The sequence below is a fragment of the Bufo gargarizans genome, chromosome 4 (assembly GCF_014858855.1).
Source record: "Bufo gargarizans isolate SCDJY-AF-19 chromosome 4, ASM1485885v1, whole genome shotgun sequence".
NCBI classification, from domain to species: Eukaryota; Metazoa; Chordata; class Amphibia; order Anura; family Bufonidae; genus Bufo; species Bufo gargarizans.
Window position 1 is genome coordinate 425,500,014 of NC_058083.1, and position 27,152 is coordinate 425,527,165.

Sequence of the window (27,152 nt, forward strand, 5' to 3'; positions counted from 1 at the left end):
CTGGACAACCCCTTTAAACATGCATTTTTCAACCTTAGTCGCTGTAACACTTAACCGCACATGTTTTCTGTGAGAAATAAGAATATCGTCAAGATACACTATCACGCAGACATAGAGCATACCTTAGCTCCCTAGATCCTGTCAAAGAGTAAGAAATTAGCGGTAGAGGGTATCGATTCTTGACTGTGACCTTATTCAGACCTCGATAGTCGATACAGGGCCGTAAGGAACCATCTTTTATCTGTACAAAGAAGAACCGAGCACCGGATGGCGATGTAGATTTCCAGAAAAACACCCCTTGACGTACTCTGACATTGCATCAATCTCAGGGAGCGATAGTGGGTAGATTCGACCGTGATAGAGTGACATCAGGTAGCTTAGTTGCACAATCATAAGATAAGAACGGTGAGGAGGCAAGGTCTTGGCCTGCTTGCTGAAGACATCTGCGAAGCTGGCATGCTTAGGAGAAAGCCCAGGCAGGTCTTCGGGTACTGGCGGCGAGGAAGTAGGCCGGACTTCCGATAAGCAGGTGAATCAACAGAGGGTCCCCAACGTAGGATCTGACCAGCGTGCCAGTCCAGGACTAAAGTGTGCTGACACAGCAGGTCCACCCCCGTGGAACTTCAGCAGATCCACCCTCCATGTTTTTAAACGGGTCTTTATTAATCCCTTCACGCATTCTCACATACATGTACGTGGGGAAATGTGGTCTTTTTCCGCATCCCTATGTAAATGTACATGTTCTGATCAGCCGGGTGCAGGAGCTGCGCCTCTTAATCAGCAGGACGGGATTAGTGGTTACTGACAGGTGGGTCCCTGCTGTATCCACCAGCATCGCTGAAAAAGCAGATGCCGGTGGATTAACCCTTCAGATGCCGCAGTCAGCATTGACTGCGGCATGTGCAGGGTTTCCAGAGGCAGGGGGCTTCCTAGGCAATGGTCAGTGTGTTACACTGACAGTCATTGCAGCACAATACAGCATATATTGTACTGCATTGAAACAGGGATCAAACCCTGAAAAGTTGAAGTCCCATAGTGGGATAAGAATAAACAGTGAAAAAGTGTTTGTTTTTTTAAATAAAAAAAATTAAGTTTCAAGGAAAAAAGCACCCTTTAACCCTTACACATGTAGAATAGAAAATAAAAATAAAGAACAGACATGTTAAGTATTGCCAACTGGCTCTATATAAAATGTCACATGTGCCGTAAATATAAAAAAAAAATTCAACTTGCCTAACAAAGTATAGTAGCGTGCGATATAAAAGTACAATGTACCCCAAAATGGTGCCAATAAAAAATAACCTCATCCTGCAAAAAATAAGCCCCCACACAAGACAATCGCCAAAACATTTAAAAAAAATATGGCTTTCAGAAAATAGCACAAAATATTTTTTTTCTTTTCAAAAATGCTTTTACTGTGTAAAACTAAAAGAATACACATTAGGTATCGTCATGTCCGTAATGACCTGCTCTATAGGAATATCATATGATTTACCCTGTCAGGTGAACACAGTTAAAAAAAGAAAAAAAAAAAAAGCATGGCCAGAACAGACAATTTTTGGTCACCTCGCCTCACAAAATGGGTAGTATTGAGCGATCACAAAAAAGAGTATGTACCTCAAAATGGTTCAAATCAAATCGTCATCTCATCCAGCCATAAAAATAAAAAAAATTATGGCTTTCATAAAATGGTGATGCAAAAACATGATTTTTCTTTACAAAAATGCTTTGTGTTAAAGTGGTTAAATGTAAAATAGATTTAAAATATATATAAAAATAGCGGACAGGCACTCTATTTATGGGTTCATGGAAAGGCAGTTTTATTTAATAAATTTATAATAGATAAAAGCAATATAACAACAATAAATATCTATAGAATCTCAATATAGCAGCAATTAATAACAATATAACAGCAGTTAGTTAATAGCAGTTGATGAATATAGCAGCAATTAATAACAATATATAACAATGAAAAAGCATACTCTGAACGGATTTATATCACTGGAGCGCTCTAAGAGGAATTGAACTCAAGACACTCACGGAAACTGACCTGTTACCTATAAAGCGGAACCCGGACAGCTGAAATAAAGAAGTCAGAAGGCGACCTGAACATTGAAGGGGCGGAACTAACAACTAAGAGAGACGCCGCCATAGCATGTGGCACGCCGACCTCTGAACAAGCTGAAACTGAAGGATCCGAATCACAAAGGTCAGTCTGTTTCTCAAAATAGGAGCGGGACGCCGCACCAGAAAAACAGTTTAATCGTGAGTGAAATATTGAATGCATATAATAGAGACTTTATAAAAACGAAACTTGATTACCTGCACGATATATGAAAGAAAGATAAGACATTTAATGATCAAACGCATTTTTGTAACTACCAAGAACATTGTTACTAAGAACATTGTTGCTATACCCAAACGATCAAATGCAATTTTGTAACCACTAAGAAGATTGTTGCAATATTTCCACTAATCAGTGGTCTACATAAGGGGAGACTACATAAAAACTTTTTTGCTATCCACCCTTTATTGCAACTATACGAACATTGCTGTTATTCATTAACTGCTGCTACATTGTTATTAATTGCTGCTATATTCATCAACTGCTATTAACTAACTGCTGTTATATTGTTATTAATTGCTGCTATATTCATCAACTGCTATTAACTAACTGCTGTTATATTGTTATTAATTGCTGCTATATTGAGATTCTATAGATATTAATTGTTGTTATATTGCTTTTATCTATTATAAATTTATTAAATAAAACTGCCTTTCCATGAACCCATAAATAGAGTGCCTGTCCGCTATTTTTATATATATTTTAAATCTACTTCTTATTGACGAGGGTGAGTCAAATTGGGCAAGAGCACCTGCTACCAGAAAAACCAGTCGAGAGCCGCCTTTTCTGTTATAAATGTAAAATAACCAATGTAAAATTGGTATCTCTGTAATCATACTGAACAGCAGAATAAAGATAATGTGCCATTTTTCCTACAGTGTACGCCACATTAATAAAACCCAAAAAGCAATGGCTAAATTGTTGCCATTTATTTATCCTGCTTCGCAAAAAGCTAAATAAAAAGTTATCAAACAGTTGTATGTACCCCAAAATAGAACCAATGATGATGACAACTTATCCCGCAAAAAGTCCTGACGCAGCTCTGTTCAGGAAAAAAAAGTATGGTTGTCAGAAAATGTCTGTACTCGTCCCCAGAGGCTGTTCAATAGCAATATGAAATAACCTTATGTAGCTGACTGACATTAGCGATGTGCTAATGTCAGCAGTACATAACAGTATGCTTTATAACGTCCTGCCTGCCGCAATTCTCTTAAAATAAAGATGTTTAAAATATGCTAATGAGCCTCTAGGTGCTACTGGGGCGTTTCTTCAGCACCTAGAGGCTCGGTTTACTCACCCTTTGGGACGCCCAGGTCCCATTGATTGACTGTTGAATTCTCCTCATAGTCCCGTAAATCCTGCGCCGTCCCGTTTTAGTATTCGGCAAAGGCGCACTGAGTGAAGGACGCGCTCCTGGTGCCGGCTTCCTTCCTTCGGCGCAGGCACACCCCTTAATAAATACCTTGCGGTGTTTTTTCCGATATAGGGTCACTTCTCTGGGGTTCCATAAATTTTTTTCAACCCAACCCTTGTCAGCACAAGATGCGTAAATCACCACATTGAGCCTTCAATGTGCCTGGTGTTATTTTACTTCTGGTATGTCCAGGCAAAAGATTGGGGCCACATGTAGGGTGTTTATAAAACCAGGAAGTGCTTGCTTTTCACAGTGGCATACACTAGGCACAATATGAAATGGGCATGGAAATGGCATATCTGTTTTTAAAAAATGCCATTTTCAGTTTGCACATCGTGCTTTTAAATTATTTTTGCTAAACATTTGGTCAAAATGTATACTACACCCCTTCATAAATACTGTGAGGAATGTGGTTTCTAAAATGGGGTCACTTCTTGGGGGTTATAGATAACTATAGGCTCTGCAGTTGTCGACCAGTGATGTATAAATCCTCAATCTACACCTCAAATACACATGGTGCTCTTTCTGTTCTGGACTCTGCAGCGTGCTAAAACAGCCGTGTACAACTACATATGGGGTGTTGCCGTATTCAGGAGAAAATGGGTAACAAATTGTGTGGTCCCCTTTCTTCTTTTCCCCTTTGTAAAAGGTGTACATAGCCTTGAAGTCCAATCTCCAATCATTTAATGGCCATTAAAACAGATGTAAAATGGCTGTTATAAATGGATAGCCAGAAAATGGATGCAAAATGGCTAAGGCTGGTTTCACACGGGCGTTGCGGAAAAATGTGCGGGTGCGTTGCGGAAACACCCGCGATTTTTCCGCGCGAGTGCAAAACATTGTCATGCGTTTTGCACTCGCGTGAGAAAAATCGCGCATGTTTGGTACCCAAACCCGAACTTCTTCATAGAAGTTCGGGCTTGGGATTGATGTTCTGAAGATTCTATTATTTTCCCTTATAACATGGTTATAAGGGAAAATAATAGCATTCTGAATACAGAATGCTTAGTATAATAGCGCTGGAAGGGTTAAAAAAAAATAAAAACGTTAACTCACCTTATCCCCATGATCGCCTAGTTCCCGGTCGGTCTCTTCTTTAGCTGTGGGCTTGGGCTGAATGACCTTTGGTGATGTCAGATCACATGCTCCAATCACATGGTCCATCACCATGGTGATGGAGCATGTGATCTGACGTCACCACAGGTCCTTTAGTCACAGCTAAAGAAGAGACCGACCGGGAACTAGGCGATCATGGGCAGAAGGTGAGTTAACTTTTTTATTTTTTTTTAACCCTCCCAGCACTATTATACTATGCATTCTGTAGTCAGAATGCTATTATTTTCCCTTATAACCATGTTATAAGGGAAAATAATACAGTGAATAGACTGTCACCTAGAACCCATGCGTGAAAATCGCACCGCATCCGCACTTGCTTGCGGATGCTTGCGATTTTCACGCAACCCCATTCATTTCTATGGGACCTGCGTTACGTGAAAAACGCAGAATATAGAACATGCTGCGATTTTCACGCAACGCATAAGTGTTGCGTGAAAATCACCGCTCATGTGAACAGCCCCATAGAAATGAATGGGTCAGGATTCAGTGCGGGTGCAATGCGTTCAACTCACGCATCGCACCCGCACGGAAATCTCGCCCGTGTGAAAGGGGCCTAAGAAAAACTGACAGCGTGTGACTGGGTCATTTTGCACCTTTGCGACCAGACTGATTTTTGGAAATCACTGGACGTCACTTTATGTGATAATAACTTTTGAATGCTTTTATTTATCCAAGCCTTTCTGAGACTGTTTTCTTGTGACACATTGTATTTCATGTTAGTGGTAAATTTGAGTCGATATAAACCACCTTTATTTATAAAAACATCCTAAATTTACAGAAAATTTGTAATTTTCAAAATTTGAATTTTTCTGCTTTTAAGGCAGATAGTGATACCTAACAACATTAGTTATTAAATTTACATTTCACATATGTCTACTTTATGTTGGAATCATTTTGTAAATATCGTTTTATTTTATAATTACATTAGAAGGCTTAGAATTTTAGAAGCAATTCTTAAAATGTTTAAGAAACTTTCCAAAACCCAATTTTTTTAGGACCAGTTTAGTTCTGAAATTACTTTGTGGGGCTTACATAGTAGAATCCACCCATAAATGACCCCATTTTAGAAATTACACCCCTCAAGTTATTCAAAACTGATTTTACAAACTTTGTTAACTCTTTGTGTTCCACAAGAATTAAAAGAAAATGGAGTTGAAATTTCCAAATTTCACCTTTTTTTGTTAGATTTTCCCTTTTTAACCATTTTTCCTGTAACACAGCAAGGGTTTGCAGCCAAATTAAACTTAATATATATATATATATATATATATATATATATAGATTTATTTATTACCCTGATTCTGCAGTTTACAGAAACACCCTATATGTGGTCATAAACTGCTGTTTGGACATAGAGCAGGGCTCAGAAGAAAACAAGCGCCATATTATTTTTGAAAGGCAGATTTTGCTAGACTAGATTTTAGGCCCCATTTCATATTTGAATGCCCCCTGATGTACCCCTATAGTAGAAAATCCCCAAAAGTGACCCCAGTTTTATTGGTACTATTTTGAGATACATATGATTTTTTAGCACTCTATTTTACGCTTTTTGTGAGGCAGGGTAACCCAAAATGTTCTGGCACAGTTTTTATTTTGTTTTTTAAATGTTCACCTGACAGGTTCAATCATGTGCTATTTTTATAGAGCAGGTTGTTACGGACATGACAATACCCAATATGTATTTTTTTTATTTTGGTTTTACACAATAAAAGCATTTTTGAAAAGAAAATCATGTTTGTGTCTCCATTTTCAGATTATTTTTTTGGGGTGATTGTCTTGTGTCTTTTTTTGAAAGAGGTGACGATTTGATTGGTACTATTGGGGTACATATAATTTTTTTTATCACTTTATGCCCCCTGATGTACCCCTAACCATGTCTCTAACCTGACAGAGATGGTGCAGGAGCTAGGAGAGAAACTCCATTCTTTTGAGTTAGGGCAAGGTTCTTCCACTCCTCAGTCCTCCAGTCCACATTTTGAGCCCCAGATCAAGCTCCCAGAACCCTTTTCTGGAGACCGGAAGAGGTTTCTCTCCTTTAAGGAGAGCTAATTACTATTGTAAATTTATCATGAATTTTTCTGTAATTGCTAAACCATTGACCGACCTTACTAAGAAAGGGGCGGATTTGGAGAATTGGTCTACCAAGGCCATTTCTTCATTTGAAACATTAAAAAAGGCATTTAGTAGCGCTCCCATTCTGATCCAGCCTGATCAGGAGAGACCCTTTATTGTGGAGGTGGATGCGTCCGAGGATGGCACAGGAGCAGTCCTTTCACAAGGTCCTGCTAGCCTCACTAACCTAAGACCGTGTGCCTTCTTCTCCAGGAAATTCTCTCCCACGGAGAGAAACTACAACATAGGGAATAGGGAGCTGCTGGCTATTAAATGGGCATTTGAGGAGTGGAGGCATTTTTTGGAGGGGGCAAGGCATCGGGTAACTGTTGTCACTGATCATAAAAACCTAATGTTTCTCGAGTCTGCTAAGAGGTTGAATCCCCGACAAGCCCGATGGGCTCTGTTTTTTACCCATTTTGATTTCTCCATTACGTGCAGGCCAGGAAGTAAAAATGTGAAGGCAGACGCATTATCTCGGAGCTTCCATGCTTTTCAACCCACTGAGGCACCACCTGAATCTATCCTACCAGCAAACATCTTCTTAGCGGCTCTAACCCAGGATATCTCGGCTCGCATTAAGGCTGAACAACATCTGGCACCGGCATCCACCCCAACAGATTAGTTGTTTGTTCCCGTACAATTTCAACTCCAGCTGTTGGGGGAGTGTCACGAGTCTGCCTTTTGTGGACATCCGGGTTTTGAGGATCTGGTTTCTAGATCTTATTGGTGGCCCACTCTGACCAGGGATTTCAAGTCCTACGTGTCAGCCTGTGAGGTTTGTGCCAGGTCTAAGACACCTAGGACTCGCCCTGCTGGTAACCTACGACCCCTACCCATTCCCAGTAGACCCTGGTCCCATATCTCGATGGACTTTATAACTGAACTACCACTGGCGGAGGGTAAGACTGTGGTTTGGGTAGTGGTCGATAGGTTTAGCAAGATGGTTCATTTCATTCCCCTGTCTAAACTTCCGAATGCTAAAACCCTGGCGTCTATTTTTGTGAGAGAGATTGTTCGTTTACATGGCATCCCGGAAAATATTGTTTCTGACAGTTTGTGCAGTTTGTTTCTGACAGTTTGTGCAGTTTGTGTCCAAATTCTGGAGGGCCTTCTGTCAAAGATGTAAAAGTTCATTGTCTTTTTCTTCCGCCTACCATCCTGAGAGTAATGGGCAGACTGAACGCCTTAATCAGTCTGTGGAACAATTCTTGAGGTTGTATGTTGCTGATGACCAGCAATTATGGGTCAAATTCCTTCCGTTGGCTGAATTTGCTTTGAATTACCGTGTCAATTCTTCTGCTGGGGTCTCCCCTTTCTTTTGTAACCATGGTTTTCATCCCCGTTTTCATTCTGGGTCGTCCGTCTCCTCCTCTAACCCTGAAGCGGATAAACTCTCCTCCGAACTGTGCACAGTTTGGGCACGGGTTCAATCGAACCTAGAAAAGGCTCAAAGTTCTCAAAAACTCAAGGCCGATAGGAGACGTTCAAAGGGGGTGAACTTTCAGGTTGGGGATAAAGTATGGTTGTCCTCCAAGAATCTATCTCTCAAGGTAGCTTCTAGAAAACTTGCTTCTCGTTTTATTGGACCATATAAGATCACGGAGGTAATTAACCCGGTATCATTTAGGTTGGAGCTGCCCGAGTCATTCCACATTCATAATTCGTTCCATAAATCTATACTTAAAAAATATTTTGAATCGGTAGTACCATCGAAAGCCTTGCCTCTGCCGGTTCTTGTTAATGATGCTGTTGAGTATGTGGTGTCTAAAATAGTGGATGGTGCGTAATTCCTTGCAGTACCTGATTCACTGGAAGGGGTATGGACCTGAAGAGAGATCTTGGGTACCTGCCAGGGAGGTTCATGCTCCTAGACCTGTTCGAAAATTTCACACCCTGAAAGGCCATCGCCTGAAGTCTTGGGTCCGGTGGCCCCTCGTAAAAGGGGGGGTACTGTAACGGGGTGCCGAAGGCGCACTCGGTCTCCCATCAGCTGCAGACCTGCTGCTTAGCTTCGGGAGCGAGGATCTGTGTTTGACCTCATTCCCAGGGCTCACTATCCTTCCCCCTGTGTGTGTGTGTGTGTGTGTGTGTGTACGTGACTGTTACACATGTTATAAAGGAAAATAATAAAATCTACACAACATCTTCACAGAAGTTCGGGTCTGGGTACCAAACATGCAGATTTCTCACACGCATGCAAAAAGCATTAAAACGCTTTGCACTCGTGTGGAAAAGTCACGCATATGCATTTCCCACGACGCACCCGTGTGAAAGAAGCCTAAGAGGCAACCTTGACATGGTGAAGTGGGCTTATGCCTTTTGATCAAAATGTACACTAATGCCTCTTGTACAGCATGCAGTATAGGGGGTTGTACACTTAATATTGTGCTGAAAAGTGAGTTTAATTAGATCCAAGCATAGCATTGTGGATGTGCGATCCAGTTCTGTTTTTCTTCCCTTGATATATGTAGGTTGAATCTTCCTTCTTTATAACTGGTATCAACACTCCTCCCATTTGGCACAGGTGATTTTAATTTAGCAGAAGTCTACAGATAAGTGGGTATTGACCTGCAGTTCCTGATAGCAAAGGACATGTTGTGTTAGACAACTGTTTATATGGTGCAGTACTGCGTGGTGGCCTTTGTTTTTGTGGTGCTGTGCTGGTGGGTCAGTGGGACCCAGTGCTGTGGGTGGCATTGTCTGATAGCAGGTTTTCTGTTCGACTCCTGGGTCCTGCTGCCTACTAGGGCAGTGCCGCGTTGTCACCGCACTGTGCTGCGCCCATTTGTCAGAGTAGGTCTCACTCTAAGAGGCAACCTTGACGTGTTGAGTGGGCTTATGCCTTTTGATCAAAATGTACACTAATGCCTCTTGTACAGCATGCAGTATGGGGGCTGTACACTTAATATTGCACTGAGAAGTGAGTTTCATTTGATCTAAGCATAGCATTGTGGATGTGCGATCCAGTTCTGTTTTCTCCCCTTGATATATGTCTGTTTTTAAGAGAACTAGTGTTGATTGAGCACCAAAGTGCTCGGGTCAAACATCTTGGGATGCTTGGGGGCTCTACCGAGCACGCAAGCACAGTGGAGGTCAATGGGAGAACCCAAGCATTAAACCAGGCACCCCCTGCTCTGAAGAGGGGAGGGTGTCTAGTTCATAGGAAAAGGTCAGAAATTGATGGAAACACCACCGAAATGGTTCAGGAACAGCATAGAGATGTCTGGATGCATCTTGGACTCCCAGGTCGCTGCTGGGAACGATGTTGTCCAAGTAGTACGCCACTTATACAGACTGACACTAATACACAAAAAACGAAGATAAAGATTTTAGAGGAAATTTTTTTAGGAAACATGCTTTCCTGTATATTTACTTGTATATAAAGTGCAAGTGCTGCCAAAACTTACAAGGAAGGAGGCTCTCCGATACAACCTGTATATCACATAAAGGAGGGCCTCATTAGCATTGTGGTACAATTGTTCAGGTAGTGGGACTCCTACACTCATAAAGCCTATACATTAAGTGAAAGGGCTGCAAAAAATTACAAGGAACCGGCACTACAATAGACCCTTTATTACACCTAAAGGATGGCATCATACACCCTTGAAAAATTATGATTGATGGCCTGCTGGTGACCCTCAAAAACATTAGGAGCAAGGGCCTGCTGGTGACCTTCTAAAACATTACGGGCGAGGGCCTGCTTCTAGGCTGACCATCTAAAACATTAGGGGTGAGGGTCTGCTGCAGAGCTGACTCTCTAAAACATTAGGGGGCGAGTGCCTGCTGCTGCTGAGCTGACCATTGAAAAAATTATGGGCGAGGGCCTGCTGGTTAGCTGATCCCTGCTGGTGAGCTGACCCTGTAAAACAGTATGGTTAAGGGTAGGCCTGCACAATATATCGCCAAAGCAATCGCAATAAATCGCCATATCGCAATCGCCAATTGGCCGACCCATAAATGCTGCAATTATTTTACCATATTTTTCGCTTTATAAGACAAACTTTTTCCCCAAAAAAGCGATGGTTGACTTTTTATGTGGCTGACACAGATGTATCGGCGGCTGCTATGCTGCACAGCGCAGCCGGCGATACATGAGTTACAGTGCGGGGAGGGAGGAGGGGCTGGAGGCAGGTCGTTATTTTAATGAACAAATGTTCTTCTATTTATTCTATTTTATTTATCTGTTCTGTGCAGTGCTATTAAGAAAATGACAAGTTTTGTATTTTGTACTTTTGCAGTAATGCAAATATGGTATTTAATTTAGTAAAAGATGTTTTATTTTGAAAAACACTGTGCATTTCAGTTCTGGAGTTAAGCATAACTACATTTCAGCATTATCAGTAATTTGTGTGTGATTTTGCCTTGAAAAGCCAAGCAAATAGACCTCTAGCACAATTCCCTTAAAATATCATATCGCATATCGTTATTGCAATTTTTAGGGCCCTAATCGTAATCGCACAAAATTCCCATATCGTGCAGCCCTAGTTAAGGGCCTGCTGGTGAGCTGACCCTCAAAAACATTATATGCGAGGGCCTGCAGGGGAGCTGACTCTCTAAAAGATTGTAGGTGAGGGCCTGCTGGTGAGCTGACCCTCTAAAACATTATATGCGAGGGCCTGCAGGTGAGCTGACCCTCTAAAAGATTGTAGGTGATGGCCTGCTGGTGAGCTGACCCCCTAAAACATTATACACGAGGGCCTGCAGGTGAGCTGACCCTCTACAACATTAGGAGCGAGGGCAGAATAATAAGCATGTTGATATAATGGAACAGGAGGAGGACGAGAAATGGAATATTGAACCATATACCCTTTTTTGTGGTGGAAGGGGTGCATGGGAATACAGTGTATTCCGTACATTATAAAAAACACATTTAAAGTGCCTTTATGTTCAGCCACTTTCCTCTGGTGGAGTAGAGAACTCCGGGGCAATCCAGGCCTTGTTCATTTTTATAAGAGTCAACCTGTCAGCATTTTCAGTTGACAGGCGGATGCGCTTATCAGTTATTGTGACCCCAGCAGCACTAAATACCCGCTCTGACAAAACGCTTGCGACAGGGCAGGCCAGCACCTCCAAGGTGTAGTGCGCCAGTTCGTGCCACGTGTCCAGCTTGGATACCCAATAGTTGTAAGGCACAGAGGGATCATTGAGGATGCTGATACAGTCTGCTACATACTCCTTCACCATCTTCCAAAATATTTCCTCCTTGTAACAATAGGCCGCGCATCAGTGTGAGGGTGCAGTTGGGGCGTCATGAAACTGTCCCCGGCTTTGGAGAGTGTTGCCTTGCCTCTGTTGGAACTGCTGTGTGTTCCCCTCGTCTCCCCTCCTCGGTTGCCCAAGGAACTAAGTACTCTGCCGCTAGCGCTGTCAGCTGGAAATTTTTGGAGCAATTTTTCAACAAGGACCTTCTGGTATTGCCCATTTTGCTTATCCTCTCCACCACAGGAATGAGACATGAGAGGTTCTCTTTGTAGCGGGGGTCGAGAAGGGTGAACAACCAATCGGTGTTGGCTAAATGGTGCTGCAAGAGGATATTTCTGAGATGGTGGAGAAGTGGGGGTTGGAGTCACTAACGTAAGTGGTGGCGAAAACACTGATGGAATTGTGGCCCGCAATCCTTGGCGTCGGTAGCACCTGTGCCTTCCCAGGGTACGACTCGCTCGCGGCCTCCACAATGTTCACACAGTATGCCGCCGGGGAAATGTAGCGTCCCTGGCCGAAAGCACTAGTCCATGTGTCGGTGGTTAAGTGGACCTTCCTAGTAACTGCGTTGGTCAGGGCACGCATGATGTTAAGGGACACATGCTGGTGTAAGGCGGGCACTGCACACTGTGAAAAATAGTGGCGGTTGGGTTCTGCGTAACGAGGGACGGCCGTCGACATCAGGCTGCGGAAGGCCTGTGTCCACAAACCTAAATGGCAACATTTCCAGGGCCAGTAATTTGAAAAGTTGCGCATTTCGTGCTATGGCTTGTGGGTGGGTGGCTGGGTATTTGCACTTGCGTTAAAATACCTGGGGTAAGGACATTTGTATGCTGCACTGGGACACGGAAGTGGATGTGGTCGCTGATAGTGCTTGCGAAGGTCCAGGTGCAGGGTGGGAGGCATCCGGTCCTGCGCCTTCGACAGGGGATTGGCCAGCACGTAAAGCACGGGAAGAGGAGGCAGTGGTGTGACCCACAGACACAGATTGTGGACCCAGGCGTTCGGCCCACCTATGCTTGGATGCCATGTGACAGATCATGCTGGTGGTGGTGAGGTTGCTAGTGTTCATGCCCCTGCTCATTTTTGTATGGCACAGGTTGCACATTACAATTCTTTTGTTGTCCGACCTTTCCTCAAAAAAGCGCCAGACTGCAGAACACCTACCCCTTGGCAAGGGAGATTTCCGCAAGGGTGTGGTCCGGGGAACAGTTGCGGGCCTGTTTGGTGTGGCCCGCCTTCTCCCTTTTGCCACCCCATTGCCTCATCCAGCCTGTTGCGCTGCTGCAGATCCCTCCCCCTCTGTACTGCTGTCCTTGCTCGGCTTGCCACCTTCCCAGGTTGGGTCAGTGACTTCCTCGTCCACCACCTCCTCTTCCACTTCCGCACTCTGCTCATCCTCCTAATTTGTTTACCTAACAACCACCTCCATTATTGACAACTGTGTCTCATCCTCATCATCGACCTCTTGAGACACTAATTACCGTTGATTTATTGGCAACTGTGTCTCATCATCATTCACCACCTCGTGAAACACTAATTGCCGTTCCCCATCGTCCTCTTCTTGTGACTGTGGATGCTCAAGAGTTTGGGAATCAGGGCACAAGATCTCATGTCAAGCAGGCTTGTTGAGAGGCCGAAATGAAGGAATGGCGCTGAAAAGAGCTCCTCGGAATATCCGAGTGTGGGATCACTTGTTTGGCAAGACTCTCTATGGTGGGAGGAAGGAGGATCAGGGTGAGAATTGTGTTGACCAGACTCTTGGCTACTGAGACTGGACTTTGTGGAAGACAGGGTGGTGCTTAACCGACTGGAAGCATTATCTGCTGCAATCCAACCGACCACCTGGTCGCACTGGTCTGACTTCAAGAGCGTTGTTCTGCGCCGCCCTGCAAACTGGGACATGAAGCTAGGTATCATGGATGATTGTTTTTCTTGTGCTCTGGCAGCAGGCACAGTTTCAACGCGCCCCGGGCCACAGCCTCTGCGTGCACCATCCCTTACTGCTTTATGAAAAAAATTAAAAATAAACACGTTCTTCCCTGATGACGCGCTCCCACACTCACATCGCGCTTCTGGCTCCTCTGTGCAGCCAGCAGGGGGAGCGCCTGAGCTCTGAAGCAGTGAAGTAGGGAGCGGAGAGCTCTCCCTGCTTCACTCTGAAAACGAACAGCCCGGTAGTGACAAGAACTTCCGGGCCGGGTGAGTGCACCCCCCTCCCCTCCTTGCCTCTCCGCCCCCTCCCCTCCTTGCCTCTGCGCTCCCATTACATGAGAGCACAGCCGGCGCACTCCCCCCACCGGGCACCGTCACGACCGCGATCGTTACGCCCCTAGGTGCGATCCTAGTGATATGCCCCCATTCTCTGTGATGAGACAAAACCTTTAAGGGTAAAGTAGTGGGTTCACTTACTTTAGGGTACAAAGTGGATTCACCTACTTTGAGTGTATCGGCGGTTGACATACTTTAAGGTGCAATAAGGGGTTCACATTCTTTAGAGTGTAAAGTGGGATCACTTTAGATTGCAATTGGGTTTCACATACATTAGAGTGCACTAGGGGGTTCACACACTTTAGAGTGCAAAGTCGGTTCATTTTAGGGTGCATTAGCTGCTCACATACTTTAGTTTGAAATAAATAGTTTGCATACTTTAGGTGCAAATTGGGCTCATTTACTTTAGGTTGTAATAAAAGAACAGAGGGCCACTTCTCATGTGTGAAATCCAACTAAAATGTAAAAGATTTCCCCCAGGTTAGGGCCGCTCATCGGAGGACGTTGTGCTGTTTCAGGCATGTAGACACAAAGGACTCTGGAAATCACTGCAGCTCCCTTCTGCCCTGGAAGGATCCTGCATAGATAATGCATAAGGATAGAAAAAATTGTAACATCGGCTGCTGTTCTCCAATGTTCCCCTGCTTACCACCGCTGTTTTGGGCTCTGTGTTCAGCAGTGATCTGCTGCTGGTGTTTCCCCACTCACCGCTTCAGTCCTGGGTAGTGTTGAGCGAAGTGAGCTTCGGATGCTTCATCCGAAGTCGCTTTGTTCCAAACGTCAGAGTAATACTGTACAGAGATTCGTCTCTGTACAGTATTAGAATGTATGGGCTCCGATGAGCCAAAGTAAGTTATTTTAAAATTCGCGCGAGTTCGGTTTCAAAATATAAAGTGATTTTTGAAGCATCAAAGCTCACTTCCCTCAACACTAGTCCTGGGCTCTGTCCTTACAGGCATTATCTGTCCTGGACTCCGCTCCGCTGTTTACTTCCAGCCCTGAGCACAGCATGCTTCCAGCTTGTTCTCTCTATGGGTTAGCTCATGTGCTTGAACAATCCTAGCCCTCTTGTACATAAGTGGCTCAGTCCTCTTCCCGGTGCCTGAGCGTCAAGCTCCTTGTGTTTAATCCCTGCCTGCTTGTCTTGACTCTCCGGTTGCCGACAGTGATTGCTTGGCCTGTACCTGTGCCTCCTGATCTGACCTATTGCTTGTTTGACTTTGCCTGTGCCTCATCCTTTGGTCCTGCACTGTTTCTCCTGGTTACAACTCAGCCTGCTGACTATGTCTTTACCTCTGGTACATTGCTCAGGTAACTCCTGATCCGTCTGGACCAGATGCCTTGTGTGCCAATCCTCCTCAAGAGGTAGTGAGTGACCTGGTGTTCCCCTTGGGAAAGTCTATCCCCACCATCAGGGTTAGTTGGAAGAACGAGGGGCTCACTTAGACTACGCCCTTAGTGAAGATAGGACACATGGCACAGTGGGTTCACACTCGCTGGTTCATGACAAAAATGCAGCTTGAGGGGTGCTAATCTCTAATAATTTATTTAAAAACTGATAGGCTAGTGTGAAAGTAGCCTTAATTTGCCTATTTGCTGGATCCGGCAGCGTTCAGCAAAAATGCTTCCATTACTGATAATATAACCATCTGCATCAGTTATGAACAGATCTGGTTGTATTATCTTTAACATAGCCAAGACGGATACTTCATGAAGTCCATTGAAAGTCAATGGGGGACTGATCCGTTTTCTATTGCCTTGCATTGTGGGTCATGACGGACCCGTTTTGCTCCGCATCCCAGGACGGAAAGCAAATCGCAGCATGCTGCGGTTTGCTCTCCTGTATGAGAACGGAATGCATTTTGGAGCATTACGTTCTGTTCAGTTACATTTTGTCCCCATTGACAATGAATGGGGACAAAACGGAAGCATTTTTTTCCGGTATTGAGACCCTATAACGGATCTCAATACCGGATAATAGAAACGCTAGTGTGATAGTAGCCTAAGAAATTGCAACTCGTTCAATTTGTTATCATCAGCGTATTGCTGACTTCTTCTGGCTTCATTTGCCCCAGAAAACTAGTGTAAATAAAGATAATTTTTTGCGGCTGTTGACCATGCCCCCTTCCTGCCCTTGTCGTGCCCCCTTTCAGAAAAGTGGTAAGGGCAGCATAAAATACACCACTTGTGATATTTTTTCAAAACTCGCAAACAAGCATTTTGTAACTTTTTCATGTTACTTTTTTGGCACAAAGGAGATGATAAATCTCCCCCCATACTGTATCAGCATCCTCATTTAAGTCAGTACCCTAAACTTCTTCAGGCACATACTCAGCATCCGTTTGTAAGCCATATAGCATTCTACTGTATATGAATCGGACAGTATGTGCCTGAAAAATGTGGCCATAAGCCATCTGTCCACCAGCTGAAGCTCAACAGAAGATGGGTGTTGCAACAGGACAACGACCCAAAGCATAGAAGTAAATCAACAACAGAATGGCTTAAACAGAAGAAAATACGCCTTCTGGAGTGGCCCAGTCAGAGTCCTGACCTCAACCTGATTGAGATGCTGTGGCATGACCTCAAGAAAGCGATTCACACCAGACATCCCAAGAATATTGCTGAACTGAAACAGTTCTGTAAAGAGGAATGGTCAAGAATTACTCCTGACCGTTGTGCACGTCCGATCTGCAACTACAGGAAATGTTTGGTTGAAGTTATTGCTGCCAAAGGAGGTTCAACCAGTTATTAAATCCAAGGGTTCACATACTTTTTCCACCTGCACTGTGAATGTTTACATGGTGTGTTCAATAAAAGCATGGTAACATTTAATTCTTTGTGTTATTAGTTTAAGCAGACTGATTGTCTATTGTTGTGACTTAGATGAAGATCAGATCACATTTTATGACTAATTTGTGCAGAAATCCATATAATTCCAAAGGGTTCACATACTTTTTCTTGCAACTGTATATAAAACAGACAGTGTGTGCCTGAAAAATGTGGCCATATGCCGACGAAACGCATTGCACGAGTTGCAATGTTTTAATTTTCCTATCAGTTCCTTTAATAAATCATAGGTATTAGCACCCCTTGATCTGCATTTTCTTCTATCCTCATATATTTAGGCTGCAAAGGGGATTAACTTTAGGGCGCAAAGCATTTTTTTAGGTTGCAATATGGAGTTCAAATACTTTAGGGTGTCATAAGATATTTACTTACTTGAGGGTGCAAAAAGAGGTTCACGTAAAGGTGCAAAATGGGTTCAGTTACTTTAGGGCAGTGATGGCGAACCTATGGCACGGGTGCCAGAGGCGGCACTCAGAGCCCTTTCTGTGGGCACCCGCGCCTTGGAAAAAGTCTATGGCGTACCAATATGCCTTAGACTTTTCCTGCCATTCATCAGCACAGGACGCACTATGAACAGCACAGGCAGCGCACTGAATGTAGGCTATTAAGCTATTTTAGCTAAATGATAAAGTTCATGGAAGATATGCTATATTGGTATTCAGGTTAAATTGCCGTGCTGGCACTTTGCGATAAATAAGTGGGTATTTGGTTGCAGTTTGGGCACTCGGTTTCTAAAAGGTTCACCATCACTGCTTTAGGGTATATTGGCAGTGCAAATACTTTAAGGTGCAAAGTGGGTTTACTTACATTAGGGCTTATCTTTGGCTGTAATTTGGCAGCAAATACAGTGTATCTGAAACTCATTTGACTCTGACCAGTGAGGAAAGTCAGACATCAGAATATGTATCCTACCTAGGGTTTAAAAATACTTGGGGTCATTTATCAAACTGGTGTAAAGTAGAACTGGCTAAGGCTACTTTTACACTGGCGTTTGATGCGGATCCTTCATGGATCTGCACAGACGGATCCGTTCAGATAACACAACCGTCTGCATCCGTTCAGAACGGATCCGTTTGTATTATCTTTAACATAGCCAAGACGGATCCGTCTTGAACACCATTGAAAGTCAATGGAGGACGGATCCGTTTTCTGTTGTGCCAGATTGTGTCATAGAAAACGAATCCGTCCCCATTGACTTGCATTGTGTGTCAGAACGGATCCGTTTGGCTCAGTTTCGTCAGACTGCAGGCAGAGCTTTGGTGTCCGCCTCCAAAGCGTAATGGAGACGGAACGGAGGCAAACTGATGCATTCTGAGCGGATCCTTTTGCATTCAGAATGCATTAGGGCAAAACTGATCAGTTTCGGACCGCTTGTGAGAACCCTAAACGGATCTCAGAAACGGAAAGCCAAAACGCCAGTGTGAAAGTTGCCTTAGTTGCCAATATGCATCTTCTTGTTATGATTTGAATATATGTTTTTATTTCTATTTATTGACCATTGAGTTAATTTATCTAATACAATCCACCATTGGTTTTAATTGCTAATATCTTGACAATCATTTTTACCACATCTGACCTGCTAAAGAGTGGCGCCTGATTGTGAGTCATCTTTTTTTGGTCTACTGGAGTTTTATTGTTCTCTTTTCAGCCCAAAGACACTCCAATAGAGGCAAAGTATTTTTCCTTTTATAGTTGTGTGTTAGCTAACGCTACACTCTTCTTGTTTATACATTCCACCCTCTTGGCGCCCGTCACCTACTTCTTCATATATTCTGGGTCACCCACCCATATTATATATTTTGTTCCCTAATCCTCTTTTTTATATTTTCTTTAGTGGCCAATAGCAACCAATCAAATTTCACCTTTCATTTTGACAGCTCCTGTAAAAAGTGAAATCTGAATGGTTGCTATGGGCAACTAAGCCAGTTCTACTTCACACCAGTTTGATAAATGGCCCCAACTATTCATTTTGTTAAAGGTTTCTATTGGGTCTTGAATACAAAAGCTTCTGTCTGTGAGCCAGAACCCTTATCATTGAGCTATGGGCTCAGTCATTGTTAGCTGTGGATTTTATTTAGCTGTGTGATCTAGCACACAAATACATCTAGCATACTAAAACTCATTCTGACTTTGACCCTGACCTGTAAGGAAAGTAAGACCTCAAAGTCCAACATCATCTGAATTTGTCTCCTAGTTAGGGTTTTAAAAATGTAATTCCTTTATGTGTGCTATTGGGTCTTGAGCCCAAATGGTACTGCTTGTGAGACAGGACCTTACCATTGAGCTATGGGCTAAGGAACTCTTAGATAGGGATTGTCTTTGGATGTGTGATTAGCATGCAAATACACAGTATATCTAGAACTTTGATTAAAAACTGTTTGACAGAAGGACTGTTGATGTAGTTTGCATCAAAGTAAAAACAAACTCACGGTGGCAGATGACGCCATGAGATTGAAAACAAAGTCTTCATTAATCAATTAAAATAGGCAAGACAAAGAACACCCATGTGTGAAGAGTTATTAATAATGCCACGTCTGAACCACCTCTAGGCACCTGTCCTAGTATATAGGATTTATTTATTTTCCCTTAAAGGGAATCTGTCACCTATTTTGAGCCTATAAAACCGTTAACATAGCAATGTACAATAAAGTACCTTCATTCCTGCATGTGTCCTCTTTCTTTTATTCAACTTTTCATTCAGATGAAAAAGCGATTTTTCTGATATGCAAATTAAGCCCCAAGGTGCCCAGAGGGGCGTTATTACTCTGCTCTAGTGCCCAGTAACGCCCCCCTGCAGCCCGCCTTTCTTCCAAGCCCAGCACGCCTCCTAAGAAATAAATGTACTCCTACATCCTTGCCAAACGGCGCCACCCCCTCCACTGCGTCATTTAATTTATTCACTGCACCATCCTTACTTCCTCCTCTCTTGGCCTCCAAAATCCCGCGCAGGCACAGTATCGCTGAGTGCCTGCGTCTGTACGATACTCCTGCTCCTGAGGGCAACAGCCTCAATAGTGTCACTGGGCATGCGCCTAGCCCAGTGACGTAATCAGAGCGCTGTATGACGTAGGAGGCGTGCTGGGCTTGGAAGAAAGGCAGGCTGGGCACTGCAGCGGGGCGTTACCGGGCACTAGAGGAGAGTAATAAACGCCCCTTTGGGCACCTTGAGACTTAATTTGCATATCAAAAAAATCGTATTTTCATCTGAATGAAAAGTTGAATAAAAGAAAGAAGACACTTTATTGCACATTGCTATGTTAACGCTTTTATAGGCTCAAAATAGGTGACAGATTGTCTTTAAATTCTCCTATCATTTACCAAGCGTCAGGAGAGACCATCACAGCTTTAGTAATTCTTAGTGATCAGTGGCGTCGCCAGGGGGGGGCCAGAGGGGGCCACGGCCCCCCCAACATCATGCTGGGCCCCCCCATGTGCCCCCCCAACTAAAATGCGCAGTGAGTCAAGCTGTAGAACAGGTAAGGCTCCTTTCACACTAGCGTTCGCTGGTCCGCTCGTGAGCTCCGTTTGAAGGAGCTCACGAGCGGACCCGAACGCAGCCGTCCAGCCCTGATGCAGTCTGAATGGAGCGGATCCGCTCAGACTGCATCAGTCTGGCGGCGTTCAGCCTCCGCTCCGCTCGCCTCCGCACGGACAGGCGGACAGCTGAACGCTGCTTGCAGCGTTCGGGTGTCCGCCTGGCCGTGCGGAGGCGTGCGGATCCGTCCAGACTTACAATGTAAGTCAATGGGGACGGATCCGTTTGAAGATGCCACAATATGGCTCAATCTTCAAGCGGATCCGTCCCCCATTGACTTTACATTGAAAGTCTGGACGGATCCGTCCCAGGCTATTTTCACACTTAGCTTTTTTTAGCTAATATAATGCAGACGGATCCGTTCTGAACGGAGCCTCCGTCTGCATTATTACGATCGGATCCGTTCAGAACGGATCCGATCGAACGCTAGTGTGAAAGTAGCCTAAGGCTACTTTCACACTTGCGCTTGATCGGATCCGTTCTGAACGGATCCGATCATATTAATGCAGACGGAGGCTCCGTTCAGTACGGATCCGTCTGCATTAATAACTTAGAAAAAATTCTAAGTGTGAAAGCAGCCTGAGCGGATCCGTTCAGACTTTCAATGTAAAGTCAATGGGGGACGGATCCGCTTGAAGATTGAGCCATATGGTGACCTCTTCAAGCGGATCCGTTCCCATTGACTTACATTGTAAGTCTGAACGGATCCGCTCGCCTCCGCACGGCCAGGCGGACAGCTGAGCGCTGCAAGCAGCGTTCAGCTGTCCGCCTGTCCGTGCGGAGGCGAGCGGAGCGGAGGCTGAACGCCGCCAGACTGATGCAGTCTGAGCGGATCCGCTCCATTCAGACTGCATCAGGGCTGGACGGAGGCGTTCGGGTCCGCTCGTGAGCCCCTTCAAACGGAGCTCACGAGCGGACCGACGAACGCTAGTGTGAAAGTAGCCTTACACTGAGGCTGAGGCTGCTTTTGTTGCAGCAGTGATAAGATTAAGGGACAGGAGAAGTGACAGATGACACAAGAGTTTAGATTACAGGTTGAATTAAATTAACCCTTTAGAATCAAATTGGCTTCTCAGGAGATATATATGTTAAAGGCATCTCATTCAGTAGCTATATAACTAAGGGCCCTTTCACACTTGCGTTGTCCGGATCCGGCGTGTACTCCACTTGCCGGAGGTACACGCCGGATCCGGAAAAACGCAAGTGTGCTGAAAGCATTTGAAGACGGATCCGTCTTCAAAATGCTTTCAGTGTTACTATGGCAGCCAGGACGCTATTAAAGTCCCGGTTGCCATAGTAGTAGTGAGGAGCGGGGGAGCGGTATACTTACAGTCCGTGCGGCTCCCGGGGCGCTCCAGAATGACGTCAGAGCGCCCCATGCGCATGGATGATGTGTACATGCGATCACGTCATCCATGCGCCTGGGGCGCCCTGACGTCACTCTGGAGCGCCCCGGGAGCTGCACGGACGGTAAGTATGCCGCTCCCCGCTGCACTTTACCATGGCTGCCAGGACTTTAGCGTCCCGGCATCCATGGTAACCATTCAGAAAAAGCTAAACGTCGTATCCGGCAATGCGCCGAAACGACGTTTAGCTTAAGGCCGGATCCGGATCAATGCCTTTCAATGGGCATTAATTCCGGATCCGGCCTTGCAGCAAGTCTTCAGGATTTTTGGCCGGAGCAAAAAGTACTGCATGCTGCGGTATTTTCTCCAGCCAAAAAACGTTCCGTTCCGGAACGGAAGACCTCCTGATGCATCCTGAATGGATTTCTCTCCATTCAGAATGCATGGGTATAATCCTGATCAGGATTCTTCCGGCATAGAGCCCCGACGACGGAACTCTATGCCGGATCCGGACAACGCAAGTGTGAAAGGGGCCTAAGGGTGGGTTCACATCACCTTTATGGATTGTACTGTCAGTGTCAGACTGTTGTCACTGTGGGTAACAATGCACAACAGACAACAATTCACATTGCACACCACAGTGACAGCTTCTGACTCCTGTCTGACTCCTGACTCCTCCTGTCCGGCGTCAGCCTCAGCTTCCCTTTACTATAATAAATCACTCTTCCTGACTCACTCAATACTAGTAATCAGAGTTCAGAGAGAGCTGAAGAAGACGGGCCGACTGCACTGAGTCAGCAGCGCAGCAAGTAGTGAGTGAATCGAATGTATCAAGCATCTGCGCATGCGCACCGGCACCTAGAGTCTTCGGTTCACTTGCGAGTCAGCTCAGCAGTCTGACTCACCAAGTGAACCGAATATCCGATTCATGAATTGGTTCATTTGAATGAGCTGATTCAAATGAACCGATTCACCTAAAAGATCCGAACTTCCCATCACTAATGCGGCGGTGCAGGGGAGGGAGAGGCGTGTCCCTTCCCCTTGCTCTGATAGGCTGCAGGCACTAGACCGGCAGCCTATCAGAGGCCGGCGCAGGCGCGCGATGACGTCATCGCGCCGCCTGAGCCATACAGCGTGGGACACAGGCCAGAAGAGGCCTGCATCGCATCGCTGACACTGAGGTAAGTATAATTTTTTTTTTTTTACAATAGTGATACTTGGGGGGGGGGGGGGACTTACCTAATAATGGCACATGATGGGGGGGCTTACTTAATAATGGCACATTGGGGGGGACTTACTTAATGATGGCACATTGGGGGGGACTTACTTAATAATGGCACATGAAGGGGGGGTACTTACTTAATAATGGCACATGATGGGGGGGCCTTAATACTGGCACATGATGGGGGGGCTTAATACTGGCACATGATGGGGGGGACCTAATACTGGCACATGATGGGGGGACCTAATACTGGCACATGATGGGGGGCTTATTACTGGCACATGATGGGGGGGCTTATTACTGGCACGTAATGTGGGTCTTATTACTGGCACGTGGAGTCATCTACGGGGGCACTAAGAAGGGGTAATTTATACTTGCAAAATTATGGGGGACATTGAGGGCATCTACTGGGGCATTTTATACTGGTACATTATGGGGGCACTAGGAGGAAGGGGGAGAGGAGCACTATGGGGCATTTACTGGGGGCACTATATAGGGGTATTTTATACTGGCACATTATGGGGGACATTAGCTCAACTGGGGGCATAAGGGGGTATTTTTTGCATTGTCACATTATAAGGAGAATTATTACTACCGGGGGGCATTATGGTGGGCTTTATTACTCCCACATGGTATGACCCCTAGTAGCAGCACCAGCCTCTCCCTGCTCTGCTATTCCTCTGCCTCTTCTCCAAATCCTTATTATGAAATCTTTCTCATTAGGATAAAACACATCAGCTCCGCCGAGCCCCCGGCCAAAGTGTGGAAGTGGCGTCCGAGACCCCCAAGGGCCAAGCCAAGTAACTGTAAGTCTTCATGTCAAATATGTTTGTTATACACATATAGCCTACACTGTGCCCCACAATATACAGTATACCGCCACGCTGTGCCCCACAATATATAGTATACCGGTACACTGTGGAGTCTGTTCTATAAGCACCCTTGTTCTGTGGCGGTGGACTGAAAATAATCTGGAAGTGCCCCTCTCGAGACCAGGCTCTGGATCCGCCACTGGTCTGGACCGCTCCCAGGAGTGTACATTTCTTCTAAACCAGGCATGTCCAAACTGCGGCCCTCCAGCTGTTGCAAAACTACAACTCCCAGCATGCCTGGATAGCTTACAGCTATTAGGGCATGCTGGGAGTTGTAGTTTTGCAACAGCTGGAGGGCCGCAGTTTGGACATGCCTGTTCTAAACTGTAATCCGTATCCTCTGACCTGCAGAAATCAGCACTCGCTCGATAAGAACTAACAGGCAGTACCTGTAGGCTGTAGCCTGGCCCTGTTTCCGAAGCTAGCCGAGTGGTGTAAGGTTAAGGTACTAGTAGAGATGAGCGGCCGCTTAATCCTGATTTAAAGTTAAAGTTACTGCAGGATATGGATTACGGTTTAGAAATGTCAAATGTACACTCCTGTGAGTGGCGGGGAGGGGGATCTGTGGATGACACTGTTATAGGGAGGGGGATCTGTGGATGACACTGTTATGGAGGGGGAAATGGGGATGACACTGTCATGGGGTGGATCTGTGGATGACACATATAGCATAAGATGCTATACATTACACGGTATGTGGCATCCACAGATCCCCCCCATAGCAGTGTCATCCACAGACAGCTGGACTTTTCTTCCCTGTTGCGGTTTTAGGTATTGGGTAAAGTATCGCAGCATTTCTAAGTGTACTTGTGTAAATGTATCGTTGTTATAGCTGCCCCCCCTACTTTTGTCCTGGCCCCCAGTGTGCCCCCCCAAAATTTGAAAGCTAGAGACGCCACTGTTAGTGATTGGTGTTATTTGGGAAACATAGGCGTTCAGATGTAGAGTCTTGTAAACACAGACAGGATAACAGTGCTTGGCTCTCTTTGAAGGCAGCGCCATCCCTCTGTGTAACAGAGACCGTAAAGGGCTAAGAGACACGGGCCGTCCTATTCATTCTGACTTTGACCCCGACCCGTGAAGAAAGTCAGACATCAAAGTCAAACTCAGACCTCAGAGTCAGAAGGCGAAGTCTGTTGTCAGAATCAGATTCAGGGGTCAGGGAGAGCATTTTGCCTCAAAAAGACATGATTCTGATTTGACTATGATATCTGACCATGTTGTAACACTACATATGAATTAGAAGCTGTTACTGTCTCAGAATCAAAATGTAGTTATCTGTAATCAATTATATAATGTTATATTTAGAAACAAATGGTTGCTATGGTTATAGTTAAAATGTAAAATATATGAATAATACCAGTATATATTAATGTAAAATATATGAATAATACCAGTATATATTAATGTAAAATATATGAATAATACCAGTATATATTAATGTAAAATATATGAATAATACCAGTATATATTAATGTAAAATATATGAATAATACCAGTATATATTAATGTCATTCATTTTTTATTCTCTTTTAGATACTTTATTTCACACAAGGCAAACAAAACATGGCAGCAAGTATTTTGGTATTCTTTAAGCATTGCAATAAATAATGCATACATCCTCTACAAAATGTCTGATGCTTACCGTGATAAACGCTATAGTCGTGCTCATTTTGGCGACAGACTCGTTCGAGAGTTGCTTGGTTTGGAGGAAACTTCATCTCAAGATTGATGGCTCCAGTCTTACAGGTGTTTGAAGCAGAACTGGAAACCGCTGCTCGGTACGGCCAGGCATAACTGTGTAAATTAGAACAATAAACGGTATAAATATGTTATTCCTTTTGTGAGGACCACACCAACTGAATAAACATTTATTTCTATATTTGTAGTAGTTCAAATCTAGTCTTAATTTTAAATCCTACAGGCTACCATGTAAAGGGTATAACAGAAGTTACACTAAGTTAGCTAAATACACATAAAATTACAAACATTCACATTTTTCCCTAAAGATTTTCTTAATCATGTTTCACATACGTTACCTTGTTTAACTGAAAACTATGCTGTTTAATGATTTGGTATTTTAATAACTCCTTTAGTTATTTACTACGAACACAGAGAACAAGTGTGTGTTTTGTAATTGCTATTCTAAATATGGGTTTGCAAATCATGGCTTATGTATTTTTCATTTGATAGATGACTGAATGAAGAAGTCTGGTTGTTATGAAATAAAGAACCCAAGCAAAGAAAATGTTTGATTGTATGCTTTTAGCCACTGGTGCATGTATTTACCCACAAGGACGATAGCAAATACATCAACTTGATATAAATTGTTCACAAAAACATCAAAATTTTTAGACACTTTGGGGGACATTTCATATCACGTTTAAGTCTGGTTTTGCATTGTGTGGTTGCACCAAATTTGTGAAATGGCACACAGCAATAATTGGTGTGAGTGCAATGTGGTTTACAGTTATATGTGTAAAAGTAGACCAGGAGGTCGCCTGGCGTAGGTTGCTACTTTTTTGGGACTTTTGAAAAAGTCTCACATAGTAAATGTGCCATAATCCATTTGTAATCTCACGTTTAGCTCTTAAACATAGACCACATTAAAAAGTGGTAAGGAAAATCAAATGTTGCAAAAATTGACAAACTATCACAGAAAATGGCACAGTTGCCATAACGTGACTTTTTTAAGCCACAAAACGAACATAAATGCCAGCCCTATTTTTTTTCTGCTGACTACATTGATAGAGCCCCGTCTACGTTTGAATATAAATACAATAAAAAAAAGTTGAGTACGCCCTCTTGCACACAAAAGTATATGCTTTCCGTTCCGTTTTTTTTGTGCACCATATACAGAACCATTCATTTCAGTGGGTCCGCAAAAGAAAACGGAAGGTGCATTCCATTTCCGTTCCGCAAAGAAATAGAACATGTCCTATTATTGTCCGCATTACGGACAAGGATAGTACTGTTCTATTTAGGAGCCAGCTGTTTCGTTCTGCAAAATACGGAATCCATGCAGATGTCATCCGTATTTTGTGCGGATCTGTTTTTTGCAGTCGTGTCCAAGAGGCCTACCTTTGA

General features: G+C 44.2%; 1 protein-coding gene across 2 annotated transcripts in view; it reads left to right on the top strand.

Moving 5' to 3' along the window:
• The window catches only part of PGBD5 (piggyBac transposable element derived 5), a 135,251-nt gene extending 108,325 nt beyond the window's left edge, over positions 1-26,926 (top strand). Inside the window, exons 7-8 of one of the 2 annotated variants that reach the window (XM_044291427.1) lie at positions 25,602-25,846; positions 26,259-26,926. In XM_044291427.1, the coding sequence (XP_044147362.1) occupies positions 25,602-25,797 (196 nt within the window). In that variant the 3' untranslated portion in view covers positions 25,798-25,846; positions 26,259-26,926. The other variant, XM_044291426.1, reaches the window with a different exon arrangement.
• Positions 26,927-27,152: the final 226 nt, after the last annotated feature.